The 16,735-nt window shown below is 52.8% G+C and overlaps 1 protein-coding gene across 1 annotated transcript in view; it reads right to left on the bottom strand.

The window, feature by feature from the left end:
- LOC308524734 (uncharacterized protein) overlaps window positions 1-16,735 on the bottom strand; it is a gene marked incomplete at its 5' end in the record, with an annotated part of 32,551 nt that continues 15,816 nt past the window's right edge. The window contains 6 exons of the mRNA XM_081099287.1: window positions 1-908; window positions 2,252-2,521; window positions 3,381-3,483; window positions 8,427-8,695; window positions 11,295-11,403; window positions 13,608-13,858. Of these exons, the coding sequence (XP_080955413.1) occupies window positions 2,277-2,521; window positions 3,381-3,483; window positions 8,427-8,695; window positions 11,295-11,403; window positions 13,608-13,858 (977 nt within the window). The 3' untranslated portion in view covers window positions 1-908; window positions 2,252-2,276. The remainder of the gene's footprint in view (window positions 909-2,251; window positions 2,522-3,380; window positions 3,484-8,426; window positions 8,696-11,294; window positions 11,404-13,607; window positions 13,859-16,735) is intronic.

Consider the following 16,735-nt stretch of genomic DNA (forward strand, 5'->3'; position numbering starts at 1 on the left):
TGTGTGGAGCCAATTTATTGAACATCTGCTGATGGTCAGCAATGTGCTAAGGCATTTACATCACCTCAAGGAAACAAGTGAAGCAGCCACTCTCACCCCGTGTTACAGAAGAGAAACCTGAAGCTCAGATTTCAAGAGTCTTTTTCAAGATCAGCCAGTAGAAGTGGCCAACGGGTACTCAATTGTAGATGCTTCCCTTCCAAAGAGGTTTTTTCCCCTCCAGTTTATTTATTTATTTATTTTAAGAAAAATGATTTAAAATATAATAATGTTACATGCAGTAAACCTTAATATTTCAAGAAAAATGACCTTAAATATACTAATGTTACATGCAATAAACACCAATTATTCAAGAAAAATAATTTTACATATAATAATACTAGAGGCCCAGTGCACGAAATTTGTGCACAGGTGGGGTCCCTAGCGGCTGCTGGCCAGGGCCTCACTTCTCCCAGCTGCCTGCCGCCACTGGAAGGAGCAGGGCCGGCTGGGGAGAGGGGCCACGGTGGTTGGCCAGCCCCGTCCACTGGACAAACTCCTGGTTGAGGGGACAATTTGCATATTAGGCTTTTATTAGATAGGATTGCATGCAATAAACATTAATATTTCAGGAATATCCAAAGATTCTTGAGTTTGCAGGAAAGTAGTGGAAATATTTGGTAAAGGGATCACTGGATTCATTCATTTTCTTCTTCAAGAAGCTATGGTCTTGCTAGAATTAGTCCCTGGAAACGCCAGTGGGAGAGAGCATCAGGCACAGAGGGGGTCAGCTGGTCCTTGAAGCGGCCTCTAACTGGAGACTGTGTAGTGGCTTCTTCAAGCAGCTGTTGTTGCTGGGAGCACTGCGAAGAAGTAGCCAGGACTGGTGGCACCGCCACAGAAGCACCAGCTGACGCAGAAACTCCACTCTGAGGAGGAGAGCAGTGCATTGCTCAGAGTTAAAAGGAGTCCGAGACTGATGGTCCCTCCCTCTCGAGTCACACAGAGACACATGACTTCTGTCCACCCCAGAGACCTTTCCCCAGGAAAGAAGTGGACTGTGTCCCCAAGAGCTCACGTCTGAGCAGCTCTGGCCCTGGAGGCCCTCTGGGGGGAAGGTGATCCTATCGGACCCTGGCTCATTCCAGACTCTCCCTGACAACCCACAGGACTTCTCAGGATCTGCCTTCAGAGCCGAGCTCAGAGGTAAAGGACTGCATATGCGCAGAGCCAGCCAGGCCCTCCCTCACAGGTCCTCCTCTGACCCTTCATTCTGCACACGAGGAAGGCCCGGAGAGGGGCAGTGACCTGTCCCAAGCCCTCAGTGGACCGGAAGCTGGTTTGGGATTTGAGCTTAGGCGTCTGCTATTCACAGGCAGCTCCGTATTCGGAAGGGCTCCAGGCAGCTGAGAGCACAGAGGGCGAGAGGACCCTAGTGCATCCGGCGGCAGGCGGCTGCGGGGGCACGGCAGCTACGCTGATGAGCTCGGGAACCATGTTCTCCTCTGAGCCTGGGCTCCTCCTCTGTAGGCTGGGGCAAGAAATGCTGCCTGATTGGCCACAGGCCTGTGGGAGGAGCAACTGCTAGTCAGAGTGGCTCACATCTGAGTGGAGCTCCCCCCCCCAACCCTGGCTCGTTCCCAGTCATGTAATGCCCACAGGAAACCGTGACGTGGACGGGATAGAGGCACGTGGCCGACTCTGGATAGAAAACCGAGTCCAGGCAGGAAAGTGATCCTGTAGCGCAGCGGTTCTCAACCTTCCTCATGCCGCGACCCTTTAATCCAGTTCCTCATGGTGTGGGGACCCCCAACCATAAAATTATTTTTGTTGCTACTTCATAATTGTAATTTTGCTACTGTTATGAATCATAATGTAAATATCTGACATGCAGGATGTATTTTCATTCTTTGCGACTCACAGGTTGAGAACCTCTGCTGTAGCAGGTCTCCTGGCTGGTCGGGGGGTAGTGCCAGAATCTACACCCCATTTTCCTGGCCTGCAGGGCAAGGAGGCCTCCCCGGGTTGCACTGGCGACCCTTCGCAAAAGGCTTCCCCACTGAAAAGGGCTCTTCAAAGAGCAGAAAGCAGTCAGACTCAGTGGACAAAACACTGGTTTTGGAGTCAAAGCAGTTGGTTCACACTCTGAAGTGTGCACGTAGCTTTGGGGCCTGGGGCTGCTTAAGTGCTTGGTCCCTGATATTTACCAAGAGCCGCCCCTCATCCTCCTGTCAAGGGAACCCCAAATGGAATCACCCCATAGGGCTCTTACCTGTTGGCTGCAGGGCGACCATTTCTCAGTTTAGCGACAAAGTGCTCACAGTTGGGAAATAAAAATTGTCATTCCAGGTTTCACCAATTTTCTTCTTCGCCAAATTGACAATGTCATGCTCAGGCCGGGGTCTGTACTTGTCATCCCAGAAGTTGTTGACCTTGTACGTGTTACCCCCTGCCACTTCCTCCAGAGGTTCACATTTCACCATGTCTTGTAGTACCACATAGCCATGTTCAAGGTCGGAAGAGCTAGACCCGGAGGACACACCTGGCATCACAGAGAGACTAAGATGCTGCCATGCTCAGCAGTGCCATGTTGGACACGGAGGGGAAGAAGCGAGGACGCCCCACTATTGACATCTCAGGTCACTGTCCCTTCCTTCTACTATCATTCCCTCTTGCTGGAAGTTAAATTTAGCAGGAGTGCAATTGTTTGAGCCACAATTTTGTAACTTAACTACTTAAGGCTCTGTTGCCAACATGTTCCCAGAGCAACAAATGGCAACTCCATCATAACTTAGAATGGGTGCCATGGGGTTCCACTGATGTCAGACTTTGATGCATTTAACAAATGTCCAATTGCTGGGTATTTCAGTTGTTTAAACTTATTTTGACCACACACAATGATATCATAACAATACTTGCAGATGACGCATCTTTGGGCATGGGTCTGACTCAGACACATTTTTGAGTTTTTTAGAATCTACCTGGAAGAAGCCAGTCTCAGCTGATTCTCTTACAACCCCTCCCAGGTGATAACTTGTCTCCATTTCACAGAACCAATTCTGAGCCAGAGAACTTAAGCGACAAAAGTTGTGGAGCAAGTATTTGAAAGAACTCCAAAGGCCTAGCGATTTCTACTATTGTGCAGAAACTGTGGGCCCCATGGCAAGAGGGCACTTCTCATCATTTCCTTACGTACTATCACCTGGCTTCGTTCTGGACACTTAGGAGAGAGTCACAACAGAATTGTCAGCCGATGGAGTCCACATTCCATTCCTTAGCGAGTAAAGATCTGACATGTCATAGTTCAAAAGGAAAAGGATGCTATTACCACAGCAATGAGTTCTCTTTTGTTCCCTTTTCTCATCATAAAGCTGGTGATTAAACAAGTAATTCATCTTTACCTGATTTCACATGAATCACAAAACCGTCTCCCACATAGATAGCCCAGTGCTTGTAAACATCTCCAATTTGAATCAGGTCTCCAGGTATTGGGTCCTCGCTTGACTACAACAGAAAAGCAGAGAGAGGGTAGACAGATGGAAGGAAGCCTCAGAGACGGGGCTGGAGAGCTGCAGGCTGCTCCCTGCCACACCGCACCTAGTAGCAGCCCCGGGAGAGGAGCCTCCGGGACTGCTGGGGCCACCGCTTTGCTGTCACTCAGAGAAGCCCCGTTGGGGGCAGGAGGGACACGAAGCCTGGACACAGTCGGGCGGAAGCCTTTCTGCTCGGGGCCCGAGCACTTTGTCCCGCCCCATTGCTCCCGCCCCATTGCTGGGCATTAGCGTGGCTCTCATCTTCTGCTCTGACACTTCCACATCCTGAGTCTGACTGCAGCTGAGAGACCCCCCCCCCCGCCCCCCCCCGACGGCTAGCCAGTTCCTGAAGATCATCAGCTCACAGCAGCCCCTTAAACGGTCTGTTCAAGGCAAACAAACCAATCCAGAGCTCACTGCAGGCCACTCTCCACCTACCCCAATGCCCCCAGGTCCAGGTACAAGTCACCTAGAGACAGTGCCTCCGCCCCAGAGCCTGCAGAAAGCATTCCACCAGCAAGTCCTAAGCCTGCTTGCCCGCCCCAGTCACTCTTCCCACAGACACCACCGGCAGGCTCTTGCCCTTAGCTCTTGTCCAGCTCTTCACCCTCGTCCCTCTTCACCTCCCTGTCTCCCTCCCCACTTTCTCTGCCTCCTCCCCAGCCCAGTGCCCCCTCATGTGGCCCTGGGTGGCGGCCATGCCCCCTCCTCTTGGGAGCTGGGAGTCACAGCTGTCTCCTCCTCTGCAATCCTCTCCTGACCGGTTGCCTTACTGAACCTCCACGAGTCTATTAAGACGCAGGTGTTCCAGCAGGTTGTCCATAGCGGTGCTGAGTAGCCTCCTCCTCAGACTCCGTCCCAACCTCCGGGCACTCATTCATAGAGACACAAACTGAAGGCTCCCCAGGGCCACACAGTGGGCACCTGGGCCAGGCACGCTCCCTGGTGGCGACCACACAGCTGCCAGTGGGACATTTCCATCACACGCACCCACTCAGCCAACAGCACCTCAGGCCAAAGGGCCCAACAGGTCCCCACTCCCGGGTGTGGGCACGGGGACTGGTGAGGTTGAGGGACTTACCCCAGATGGCTCAGCCGGACAGCAGTCTGCCCTTCCCGCTCCCACACCCGCCCCCAATCGAGGCTGCTTTTCTCCACGTTCACACGCCTTCCCAGCGAATGAGTGTCCGCCCCACAGGGCATCCAGTCCCCATGGAATGAAGCCTGCTCTGTCCCTCTGCTCGTTCTGTCCCCGTCCTTCTGGCGTCACTCAGCCCAGCCTGCTAATCAGAGGCCTGGTCACCCTTCCCTCCTCCTTCTCCCTCAGCCCCACGTCCAAGTACCAAGTGCCTTCAACACCACCTTCCTCCATCCCCCTCCCTCTAACCTGGGTTTCATTCCACTCACTCCTTACCCACCCGTGTTGTCCAGTGGGACCTTCACAGGGAACATCGGGCAATGACCTACCTAGACCCTCGGAATGCTGTCCACACCCTTTAGGCAGCTCATGGTCCAGCTCTTCACCCTCCTCCCCCTCACCCTGATCTCTCTTCACCTTCTTGTCTCCCTCCTCCCCCTCCCCCTGATCTCTCTTCACCCTCCTCCCTCTCACCCTCCTCCCTCTCACCCTCCTCCCTCTCACCCTCCTCCCTCTCACCCTCCTCCCTCTCACCCTCCTCCCTCTTCTCTTCCCTCTGTCTGCTCTATCTGAGCTACCTGTGCTTCTCCACCTCACGCTCTCTCTCCGGCTCCTCTGACGCCATGTTCTCTCTCCCTCCTACACCCTCCGAGCCCTCCCCGTGTGACACACACTCTCCTCCCAGCAGACAGTCTCTCCTCTGGGCACCTCACTGCCTCAGGCTGGACCAGCTGCCCTCCTCTGTGCACAGATGGCTTGGATACAACTTTCTGTGCCTCTCTGCCAGCGCCTCTGGTTTGGGGAATGGTAAGAGCAGGGCATGAGGGCCAGACTGCCCAGCACCTCTTCACTTAGGACAAGACCAGATCACTGGCCTGGACAGACTTGGGTGAAGGGCCCTGAGGAAGGTCTCCCGGCTGGGCAGCCACAGTGTGAGACCGGACTGGCTGTCCGTGACTTTCAGAGCACGGGGCCCACAGCACTGTCCTGGGCTGATGATGCCTTGGAATGTGCTTCCAGACTGAAAGGTGCTCTTCAGGGACGAATACACCCAGGTTCACTCCTCACCTCATGTCTGACACGTTGGAGAAGTTGCCTGAACTCTGTGTGCCCCATGGCTGATGGTCAGGACTTAGTGAGCTGGGAGATCTCACATGCTGGGCTCTCTAACATCACTGTGAGAACCAATCCTGCAGCATCACTGTGAGAACCAATCCTGCAGCATCACTGTGAGAACCAATCCTGCAGCATCACTGTGAGAACCAATCCTGCAGCATCACTGTGAGAACCTATCCTGCAGCATCACTGTGAGAACCAATACTGCAGCATCACTGTGAGAACCAATACTGCAGCATCACTGTGAGAACCAATCCTGCAGCATCACTGTGAGAACCAGTACTGCAGCATCACTGTGAGAACCAATACTGCAGCATCACTGTGAGAACCAATCCTGCAGCATCACTGTGAGAACCAATCCTGCAGCATCACTGTGAGAACCAGTACTGCAGCATCACTGTGAGAACCAATCCTGCAGCATCACTGTGAGAACCAATCCTGCAGCATCACTGTGAGAACCAATCCTGCAGCATCACTGTGAGAACCAATCCTGCAGCATCACTGTGAGAACCAATCCTGCAGCATCACTGTGAGAACCAATACTGCAGCATCACTGTGAGAACCAATACTGCAGCATCACTGTGAGAATCAATACTGGAGCATCACTGTGAGAACCAATCCTGCAGCATCACTGTGAGAACCAATCCTGCAGCATCACTGTGAGAACCAATCCTGCAGCATCACTGTGAGAACCAATACTGCAGCATCACTGTGAGAATCAATACTGCAGCATCACTGTGAGAACCAATACTGCAGCATCACTGTGAGAATCAATACTGCAGCATCACTGTGAGAACCAATCCTGCAGCATCACTGTGAGAACCAATCCTGCAGCATCACTGTGAGAACCAATACTGCAGCATCACTGTGAGAACCAATACTGCAGCATCACTGTGAGAATCAATACTGCAGCATCACTCTGAGAACCAATCCTGCAGCATCACTGTGAGAACCAATACTGCAGCATCACTGTGAGAACCAATACTGCAGCATCACTGTGAGAATCAATACTGCAGCATCACTCTGAGAACCAATCCTGCAGCATCACTGTGAGAACCAATCCTGCAGCATCACTGTGAGAACCAATCCTGCAGCATCACTGTGAGAACCAATCCTGCAGCATCACTGTGAGAACCAATCCTGCAGCATCACTGTGAGAACCAATCCTGCAGCATCACTGTGAGAACCAATCCTGCAGCATCACTGTGAGAACCAATCCTGCAGCATCACTGTGAGAACCAACACTGCAGCATCACTGTGAGAACCAATCCTGCAGCATCACTCTGAGAACCAATCCTGCAGCATCACTCTGAGAACCAATCCTGCAGCATCACTGTGAGAACCAATCCTGCAGCATCACTGTGAGAACCAATCCTGCAGCATCACTGTGAGAACCAATCCTGCAGCATCACTGTGAGAACCAATACTGCAGCATCACTGTGAGAACCAATACTGCAGCATCACTGTGAGAACCAATACTGCAGCATCACTGTGAGAACCAATCCTGCAGCATCACTGTGAGAACCAGTACTGCAGCATCACTGTGAGAACCAGTACTGCAGCATCACTGTGAGAACCAATACTGCAGCATCACTGTGAGAACCAATCCTGCAGCATCACTGTGAGAACCAATCCTGCAGCATCACTGTGAGAACCAATACTGCAGCATCACTCTGAGAACCAATCCTGCAGCATCACTGTGAGAACCAATCCTGCAGCATCACTGTGAGAACCAATCCTGCAGCATCACTGTGAGAACCAATCCTGCAGCATCACTGTGAGAACCAATCCTGCAGCATCACTGTGAGAACCAATCCTGCAGCATCACTGTGAGAACCAATCCTGCAGCATCACTGTGAGAACCAATCCTGCAGCATCACTGTGAGAACCAATCCTGCAGCATCACTGTGAGAACCAACACTGCAGCATCACTGTGAGAACCAATACTGCAGCATCACTGTGAGAACCAATACTGCAGCATCACTGTGAGAACCTATCCTGCAGCATCACTGTGAGAACCAATAGTGCAGCATCACTGTGAGAACCAATCCTGCAGCATCACTGTGAGAACCTATCCTGCAGCATCACTGTGAGAACCAATACTGCAGCATCACTGTGAGAACCAACACTGCAGCATCACTGTGAGAACCTATCCTGCAGCATCACTGTGAGAACCAATACTGCAGCATCACTGTGAGAACCAATCCTGCAGCGTCACTGTGAGAACAATCCTGCAGCATCACTGTGAGAACCAATCCTGCAGCATCACTGTGAGAACCAATCCTGCAGCATCACTGTGAGAACCAACACTGCAGCATCACTGTGAGAATCAATACTGCAGCATCACTGTGAGAACCAATACTGCAGCATTACTCTGAGAACCAATACTTCAGCATTACTTTAGAATTAATACTTCAGCATTACTGTGATATCCAATATTGCAGTATTACTGTGAGAATGACTGCTGCATATTTACTGTGAGAATTAATACTGTGGGGTCATTATGAGAATTAATGCTGTAGTATTACTGTAATAATGAATGCTGTAGTATTAATATAACAAATACCACACAGGCTTCACTGGTGGTTTTCCCAATCCCACCCATTTTCCCACTGAGGAAGAACTCCAGAGGGAAAGGGTCACCCCTTGAAGGGCCTTACCAACTCACGGCGGGGCCAGCCATATCTCAGATCAGCGACAAAACGTTCGCTATTTTCACGAAGAATTAAGTAAGCCTTCTGGTTACCAATCATCTCCTTGGCAGACGTGATGATCTCATGCACAGGCCGGGGTCTGTACTTATGGTCCAAGTGGTTGTTGACCTTGTAGGAACAGCCGCCAGCCGCCTTCTGCAGAGGCTCTTTTGTGACCTCAGCCCTGCCACTCAGAAACATAGGCATGTTGAGGGGCCCAATCCTGCGCGATTCACCTGGAACCACAGAGCGAATCACAGGCAGGTGAGATAGGGAGACAATGGCAGGAGACAAAAGGCACACACCCTACCAGTTATGGTGGTTTGTGTGGTAACTTTTCCCAGGAAGGATGCGAAGAGTCACAGATTCTGTTCTTTCCCTGAGCAAGGTGTCCTGAATTATTTTCACATGTCATAAATGACATGATTGTCAATGGCTGGGTCACAAGACAATGTCATAGTGTTGTGTGAATGTGACACATGGCCTTTTACTGAGCATTTGGGTTGATGGAAAGCTGAGCCATGAGAAGCAGTTCTGTTAGGAATATATTGATAAACCTGTGCATCTTCATACCCTGGTGCGCTTCAGAATCAGATCTATTTTCATAGATTGTCTAACTTAATTCTCGTTGTACCCTTCAAGGAAAATATTATCATCTCCATTTGGCAACCAATATTGGGCCCAGAGGGACATTAACAGTCACGTCTGTTAATGCTGTGCTGCAATAGCTCCTAGAACCACAATGTGACACTTCCTCTCTCAAGCTCCGAAGGCCAGGCTCCTGCCCCCGCACGGAGCTGGGGCTTAGGGAGCCCTGCATGTCCATGTCTCCTGTCCCATGACCTGGCACAGTGCCGGGCACAGGGAGAGTCCACAGAAGAGCTCTCAGCTGATGGACTCCCAATTCCATTATTATTTTTTTTTAAATATGTCTTTATTGATTTCAGAGAGAGGAAGGGAGAGGGAGAGAGAGTTAGAAACATCAACGATGAGAGAATCATCAAGTGGCTGCTTCCTGCACACCCCCTATCTGAGATCGAGCCTGCAACTCAGGCATGAGCCCTGACGGGGAATCGAACCCTGACCTCCTGGTTCATGGGTCGATCGATGCTCAACCACTGAGCAACACTGGCGGGGTCCAATTCCATTCTAATAGTGAGTCCTGGTGTGTTTTCTAAGAGGAAGAGTAACTACTGAGCACACTAAGTAAGCACACTACTATCTGTTTCTAATCTCAAGGATGAAGGTTGCACTTGGAATCCATCCTCTTAAGAAAACCTGTCCACACCTGGGAGATCAGATATAAAAAGGACCGCATGTCCTCGCAGTCATGCTCTCTCCTACAAGGCCCCTAAGTGTCATCTGGGTAAAATGATCTTGATTAACTTTTTTTACTAAATCCCTATGTTCCTCCAACACCGTCAGGACGAATGCTGACTTGTGGGAAACACATAAGGTGCAGAAGCAGCATTCCCACATTGATGACAATTATTTGCCCCGGATGAAGGCAGAGCATCAGAGGTTATGGTGCCATTGCTCTGTGGGACACGGGCCAGTGTGCATCTGATGTAGCAGGCTTATTCCAGCCACCTTGGTTGTCTTCATGGACCATGCATCAGTCCCGTTCGTTCTCCTGCTAACTGGCTCGTCATCGTCCTGCTTCTGCCTTACTTATGAGGTAGATGAACTATTACCAGGTGCTTGCTATACATTTTCATGAGAATTTTCCCTTTGGGTGGGCACTTTGAAAGCTGCTTCTGCTAAGCAGCATACTATCTAATAAAGAGGTAATATGCAAATTGACCATCACTCCAACACACAAGATGGCCATCTCCATGTGGGCACAAGATGGCCACCACAACTTGGCTGGCAGGGGAGGGCAGTTGTGGGTGATCAGGCCCTGCAGGGGAGGGCAGTTGGGCGGAACCAGGCCTGCAAGGGAGGGCAGTTAGGTGTGACCAGGCCAGCAGAGGAGGGCAGTTGGGGGCGACTAGCTCTGCAGGGGAGGGCAGTTGGGGGGGGGGCAGGCCTGCTGGGGAGGGCAGTTGGAAGGGACCAGGCCGGCAGGGGAGGGCAGTTAGGGGTGACCAGGTTGGCAGGGAAGGGCAGTGTGGGGGACCAGGCCTGAAGGGGAGGGCAGTTGGGGGCAACCAGGCTAGCAGGGGAGGGCAGTTAGGGGTGACCAGGCCAGCAGGGGAGGGCAGTTAGGGCAATCAGACTGGCAGGGGAGCAGTTAGGCATTGATCAGGCTGGCAGGGGAGTGGTTAGGGGGTGATCAGGCTGGCAGGCAGAAGTGGTTAGGGGCAATCAGGCAGGCAGGCAGGCGAGCGGTTGGGAGCCAATAGTCGTGGATTGTGAGAGGGATGTCTGACTACCCTCAAGGGGTCCCAGATTGGAGAGAGTGCAGACTGGGCTGAGAGACACATAATCCCCCCACCCCTCATGCATGAATTTCGTGCACCGGGCCTCTAGTCTATTATAAATACTAAGACACCGAGTTTGTGAACTCACACACTTTGGAAACCACAACACTGAGGGCGCTTCCTGTGTAAGACCTGGACTGTGAGTTCCTGATGAACTTTGCTGCTTTAAGTCACATCATCGGAGCCCCAGGTACAGAGGGAGCCAGCCCTGCCTGCGGGTCCAGGTGCTGAAGCAGCCCAGCGGCTGCGGACCCCGTGGGCACAGGGGCTGGGCTTGGACTATGCCCTGCGTGAGCTCTGCACAGGGAGAATGTGTCTCCCAACTCAGGCTCCCGTGCTGGGCTTTCATTCCAACTGCTCTCATTATCTTATTAACAAAGCCTTGGCGAATCCTGCTTCCAACAGGCCTTACCTGGAGTAGTCAGATGGATCACATAACCATTGCCCACATAGAGCGCCCAGTCACGGTAGAAACTGTGAGAGATCTCAATTATGTCTCCAGGTCTGGGATCTTTAACCAACTGTAAGAGGAAAACCAGAGATGGTAGACAGGCTGCCAGGCAACAGCAGAGACCCTGGCAGGAGCTGCAGCACGGCCTGGGGACCCCAGGCTGCTGTTCATCATCTGTCACCCTGGGAATCCCTTGTCTTTCTGAGGGGAACCAGGAGCTAGAACCCGGGAGAACGAACTTCTGGGATGGAGAAAGGAGCACGGTCTGGGTGGCATAGGATGTGTGTGTGTGTGTGTGTGTGTGTGTGTGTGTGTGTGTGTGTTGTGTGTACATGCACACACACAGTGGATACAGATGTGTATATGCATGTGGGATGCACATGTGTCCTGATTGTAATGACATGACAGGCTGCATGTAGAACCCCTTACCTGAGGCTGGGGCCCCGGGCCCATCCCCAACAACATGGGGCAGGTGAGTCCGAGCGTCTCGGCCCTCACACACTGCCCTCATGTCTCCATCATGCCTCTGACCCTGGATGTGCTTGGCTGCAACACGGGCCTCCTCCAGCCCAGAGACACCCACCCTTGGAGATGCCAACCAGAGAGACAGGAAATGACAGCAACCTACCAGCCCCCAAGCCTTCCAGGGGGCCTAGTGTGGCTGCCCAGCTTCCTGCACTGGTCAGGGCGGGGGCAGGTGGGGCTCACTCACTTAGGCAGCAGGCTCTGCTGGCACATTTCCCCCCAAACAGCCACCCTCCCAAGCCCAGAGGAAGGAAGCAGCACCCGTTCCTCAGCTGGGGAAACTGAGGATCAGAGAGGTAGAGGGACTTGCCCAGGGACACTCAGCTGGCAGTGGCTGCACTGGGTCTTCTCTGCCCCGACCCTTCCTGGTCCCCTTTCCTCCCTCCTGCCTGCCTTACCACCTCCTCCCTGCTCCTCAGTGTCCCTGCCCAGGGCACCGCAGCTTCCTGATTTGAGAATTTTTCAGTTTATCTTCCTGTTTGTGTCTTACCTCAGCTAACCTCCTGCAGCGCTCACCCCAGGCCGCCCAATCTGAGACCAGGGCCAGCTTCCCTTTGCCCTCATTCCATGCCAACATCCAACAGTGGTCATTTAGCCTGGAAGCTTCTCTGGAATTCACTTCTTTGTTCATCTTTCCCCCTTGACTTTATTCAGGGCCATCCTGTTCCCGATTATGTGACCCCATGTATTTCTGACCAACCCCTAGACTTCTGTCCCCCCCACTCCAGGGCCTGTGTGAGCCTCCATGGTGGGGACATCTGGTCGTAATGGGGCGGAAAGTGGAGGGGTTTCGTGCCTGGGCTCCTGGGGCCAGAGCTCTGAGGGTGAATGTGGAAATGGCTCTGTGGTATGGACTGTACCTGGCCTCCAGCTCTGCAGAAGGAGGTGGTGGCAGCGCTGAGGGGAGACAATGGGAAACCATGGCCTCAGGGATCACTGTGCTCTGTGTACTGTTCCCAAGTGCAGCCTGGAAACTTCTATGTCCGGACCCACTCCAGCCCTGAACTCCAGACTCACACGTCCAACTGCTACTCAACAGGTCCACCTGGATGTCTAACTGGCCACCTCAACACCCCACCTGAGCATCAAACCCTTAAGTCCCCTCCCACCTCCTCCTCCCCTCATCTCCTCCTTCCAGGCTGCCTGTCACCCAGTCACAGGGGCTGTGAGCCCTGGAGGTGCTGTGGTTCAGCAGAAAGAGCCGCGAGCACTGGGCATTGAATCCTGCTTCTGCCTCTCACTAGCTGTGCTTTGCTAAGAGGGAAAGAGGAGAGCGGTAAGGATGTGCCCAGACCTTACATAACATGTTCTTGAGCTCTTACATGGGCCACTGACCTTGACCATCTCTTGCCCAAGGGCTCTCTGGGGCCTTAGGAGACCGGTCATGGTCCCGGGTTGGCCCAGACTTTCCTTGACAGCACACAGGGCATCAGGAGCTGCCTTTAGGGTGGGTCTTAGAGGCAAAGGATCCTAAAGGAATAGTGGTGGCCAGAGCCCCAGAAGTCCTCCAACATCCCCTCTTTCTGCACATGGGGAAACTGAGGCCAGAGAGGAAGTGACCTGTTTAAAGACCCTGAGTGGATCAGGAATAGTTCTGAGATTTGATCTCAGACATCCTAACTCCCAGCCAGCAGGAAGCAGGGAGCATAAGTTTGCCTCATTCCTGGAAAGTATTTCTTCTGGATGCATAGTCCTGTCACCCCAAGGAGACCCCCAGAAGGGAGAGGGAGCTCCCACAGAGGGCCTTACCTGTCCGTTGAGGGCATTGCCGTATCTCAGATCCGTGACAAAGCGCTCACAGTTCCTGCTCAGAACCGGGTGCTCCATCGTCTTACCAACCAACCAGTTCCCAAACGTGATGATCTTCTTTATGGGCCATGGTTTGTACAGGTGGTCCAAGTAGTTGTTGACCTTATAGGAGCAGTTTCCCACCACTTCCACCAGGAGCTCCCTTTTCACCACCCCTAAAGCGGTGGGGGATCCAGCCTCAGAGTTCTCCCCTGGAATCAGACACACGAGTATCAGGAACTGCAGGGGGAGGCCAGGGAGGGAGAGAGAAGACACAAGACATGGAAGAAGGACCAGGGATGACACTATTGAGCTTTGGTGCCTGTCCCTTCACCAATGTGGTTGGAGGATTCAGTGATTTTGCTCTTTTCCTTAATGACCTGTGAATACTTTTTCATGTTAATCAATGGTGTGATGGTCATCGCCTGCCATTGTGCTCCATGATATGAGTGGACATCATCTAGTTGACCAAGTCCCTATTATTGTCTGTTCCTAGTTTATCCGTTGTAAACAGTGGTAGTAAATGATATTTGTTCATCTTTGCACTTGTATATTTCAGAAAGAGATTAAAGTTATTTTAGTCCCACTGTGTTTCAGACACTCTGCTGTGATAATCCTATCTAATAAAAGAGAAACATGGTAATTAGCTGTACCTCCGCTACCCTTCCCATTGGCTAATCAGGGGAATATGCAAATTAACTGCCAACCAAGATGGTGGCCAGCAGCCAGGCTACTGATGCGAACAGGGAGGCTTGCTTGCTCCAGTGATGGAGGAAGCTAAGGTTCCCCGCCTGCCTGCTGGGCTCTGAGCTGCACTCTAAGAAACATTGTTACAAATATAGAAGCTAAACAAAATCCCAGAAACCTGCTTTCAGTCAGCCGGGATCTTACAGCTGGAGTCGCAACAAAGTTTCAAATACAGAAGGTAAACAAAGGCCAGAAACCTGCTTTCAGCAGCTGAGGTCTGAGCTAAAGCCAGCTCTCAGCTCCAGTGACAGCCATAGACGTAAATAAATCCAAGAATTAAAAAAAAAAAAAAAAAAAAGGTAAAAAAGGAAAGGTTGGGTGCTTCAGGCACCTGCCAGCCTGAAAACGTCCCTCAGCCCCTCACCCAGACTGGCCAGGCACCCCAGTGGGGACCTCCACCCTGATCCAGGACACCCTTCAGGGCAAACCAGCTGGCCCCCACCCATGCACCAGGCCTCTACCCTATATAGTAAAAGGGTAATATGCCTCCCAGCACTGGGATCAGCAGAGCAGCGAGGCCTCCTGGCCCCTGGAGCAGCATGACAGGGGGCAGCGCCCAAACCCCCTGATCGCCCTGCGGCTCTGTGTGTGACAGGGCGCGGGGCCACAACCTCCCTATCCGCCCTGCTTTGTTCGTGACAGGGAAAGGCGCCCCAACCCCCTAATAGGCCCTGCTCTGTGCCTGATATGGGGGAGCTCCCCAACCCCCTGATCGGCCCTGCTCTGTGTGTGACAGGGTGCGGCGCCCCAACCCCCCCCCATGGGCCCTGCTCTGTGTGTGACGGGGTGGAGCCGCAACCTCCCCATTGACCCTGCCTTGAGTGTGACGGAGGCGGTGCCCCAACCCCCCAATTGGCCCTACTCTGAGCATGACTGAGGGTGGCATCACAACCTCCTGATCGGCCCTGCTCTGTGCATGACAGGGGGGAGCTCCCAAACCCCCTGATCGGCCCTGCTCTGTGCGTGACAGGGGGGAGCTCCCCAACCCCCTGATCGGCCCTGCTCTGTGCGTGACAGGGGGGAGATCCCCAACCCCCTGATCGGCCCTGCTCTGTGCGTGACAGGGGGGAGCTCCCCAACCCCCTGATCGACCCTGCTCTGTGTGTGACAGGGTATGGAGCCCCAACCCCCCTGATGGGCCCTGCTCTGTGTGTGACAGGGGTGGCACCACAACCCCCTGAACAGCTGACTCTGTATGTGACAGGGGTGGCACCACAACCCCGATTGGCCCTGCTCTGTGCGTGACAGGGGGTGGTGCCACAACCTCCCCATCGACCCTGCCTTGAGTATGACAGGGGGAGGTGCCCCAACCCCCCAATCAGCCCTACCCTGAGCATGACTGAGGGTGGCATTGCAACCTCCTGATCCGCCCTGCTCTGTGCATGACAGGGGGCGGCGCCCCAACTCCCCAATTGGTCCTGCTCTGAGCCCGACCAGGAGCTGCGGGGCAGGCACCTAGGGATTGGGCCTGCCCTCTGCCACCTGGGAGCGGGCCTAAGCCAGAAGGTTGTTATCTCCCAAGGGGTCCCAGACTGTGAGAGGGCACAAGTGGGGCTGAGGGACACCCCCCGCCCCCCGCCAGTGCACAAATTTTTGTGCACCGGGCCTCTAGTCCTATGTAATAAAAGTACAGCGACCGAACGGCAGAATGACCAGAACGACTGGAACAACCCTGGCCACTCACCCAGGCGGCACCGCCCCTCAGCTGGCCTCTCCACCCCACCCCCCACGCCTAAATCACTGCCTGGCTCCCTGGTACATGTGAATTTAGTGAAAGCACAAGAAAATAATTATCAGTCCCTTCTGTCCCCAACCAGAGTCTCCAGAGGGCTCTGCTAATACTGCAGCCAAGGTGTGGAATTCTCCCTCCACAGCCTGCAGCCCTAGGAGACCTTCCAAAATAGCCAAAAGGGCAACCTAAGCATTAAGGGGATGGCGGCCCTTTGCTGAGGAATGTAGAGAGGCTGGGTGGGGATTTTGTGAAATTGCGGTGCCTTGCAGATTAGGTGAGCTTTCAATCTCTCTTTAAAAGCAGTGGGAAAGGGGACCCTCAGGCTGCCAGGAACAACAGCGAAGGGTAGGCACATTCAAAAACAGAAAAACTTTTAAACAAACAGACATGAAGATCATATTGGGAACTGAGGGCAGAGCCCAGGGAAGAACGCAAAAATCATTCAAGGGCCATCATTCACCTTGATATACATTTGCAAACAACACATAAACAACTTCATCTCATGGCACGAGAAATGCAAAACTGTTCTGTTGTGGGTTTTCTTTGTGCCATCCTTAAAGAATAATTACATTCAGCTGGGGAAAGCTATAGCTTCCTGATTATATCCCAC

Source organism: Myotis nattereri (genome assembly GCF_964212035.1).
Source record: "Myotis nattereri genome assembly, chromosome: 9".
NCBI lineage: Eukaryota > Metazoa > Chordata > Mammalia > Chiroptera > Vespertilionidae > Myotis > Myotis nattereri.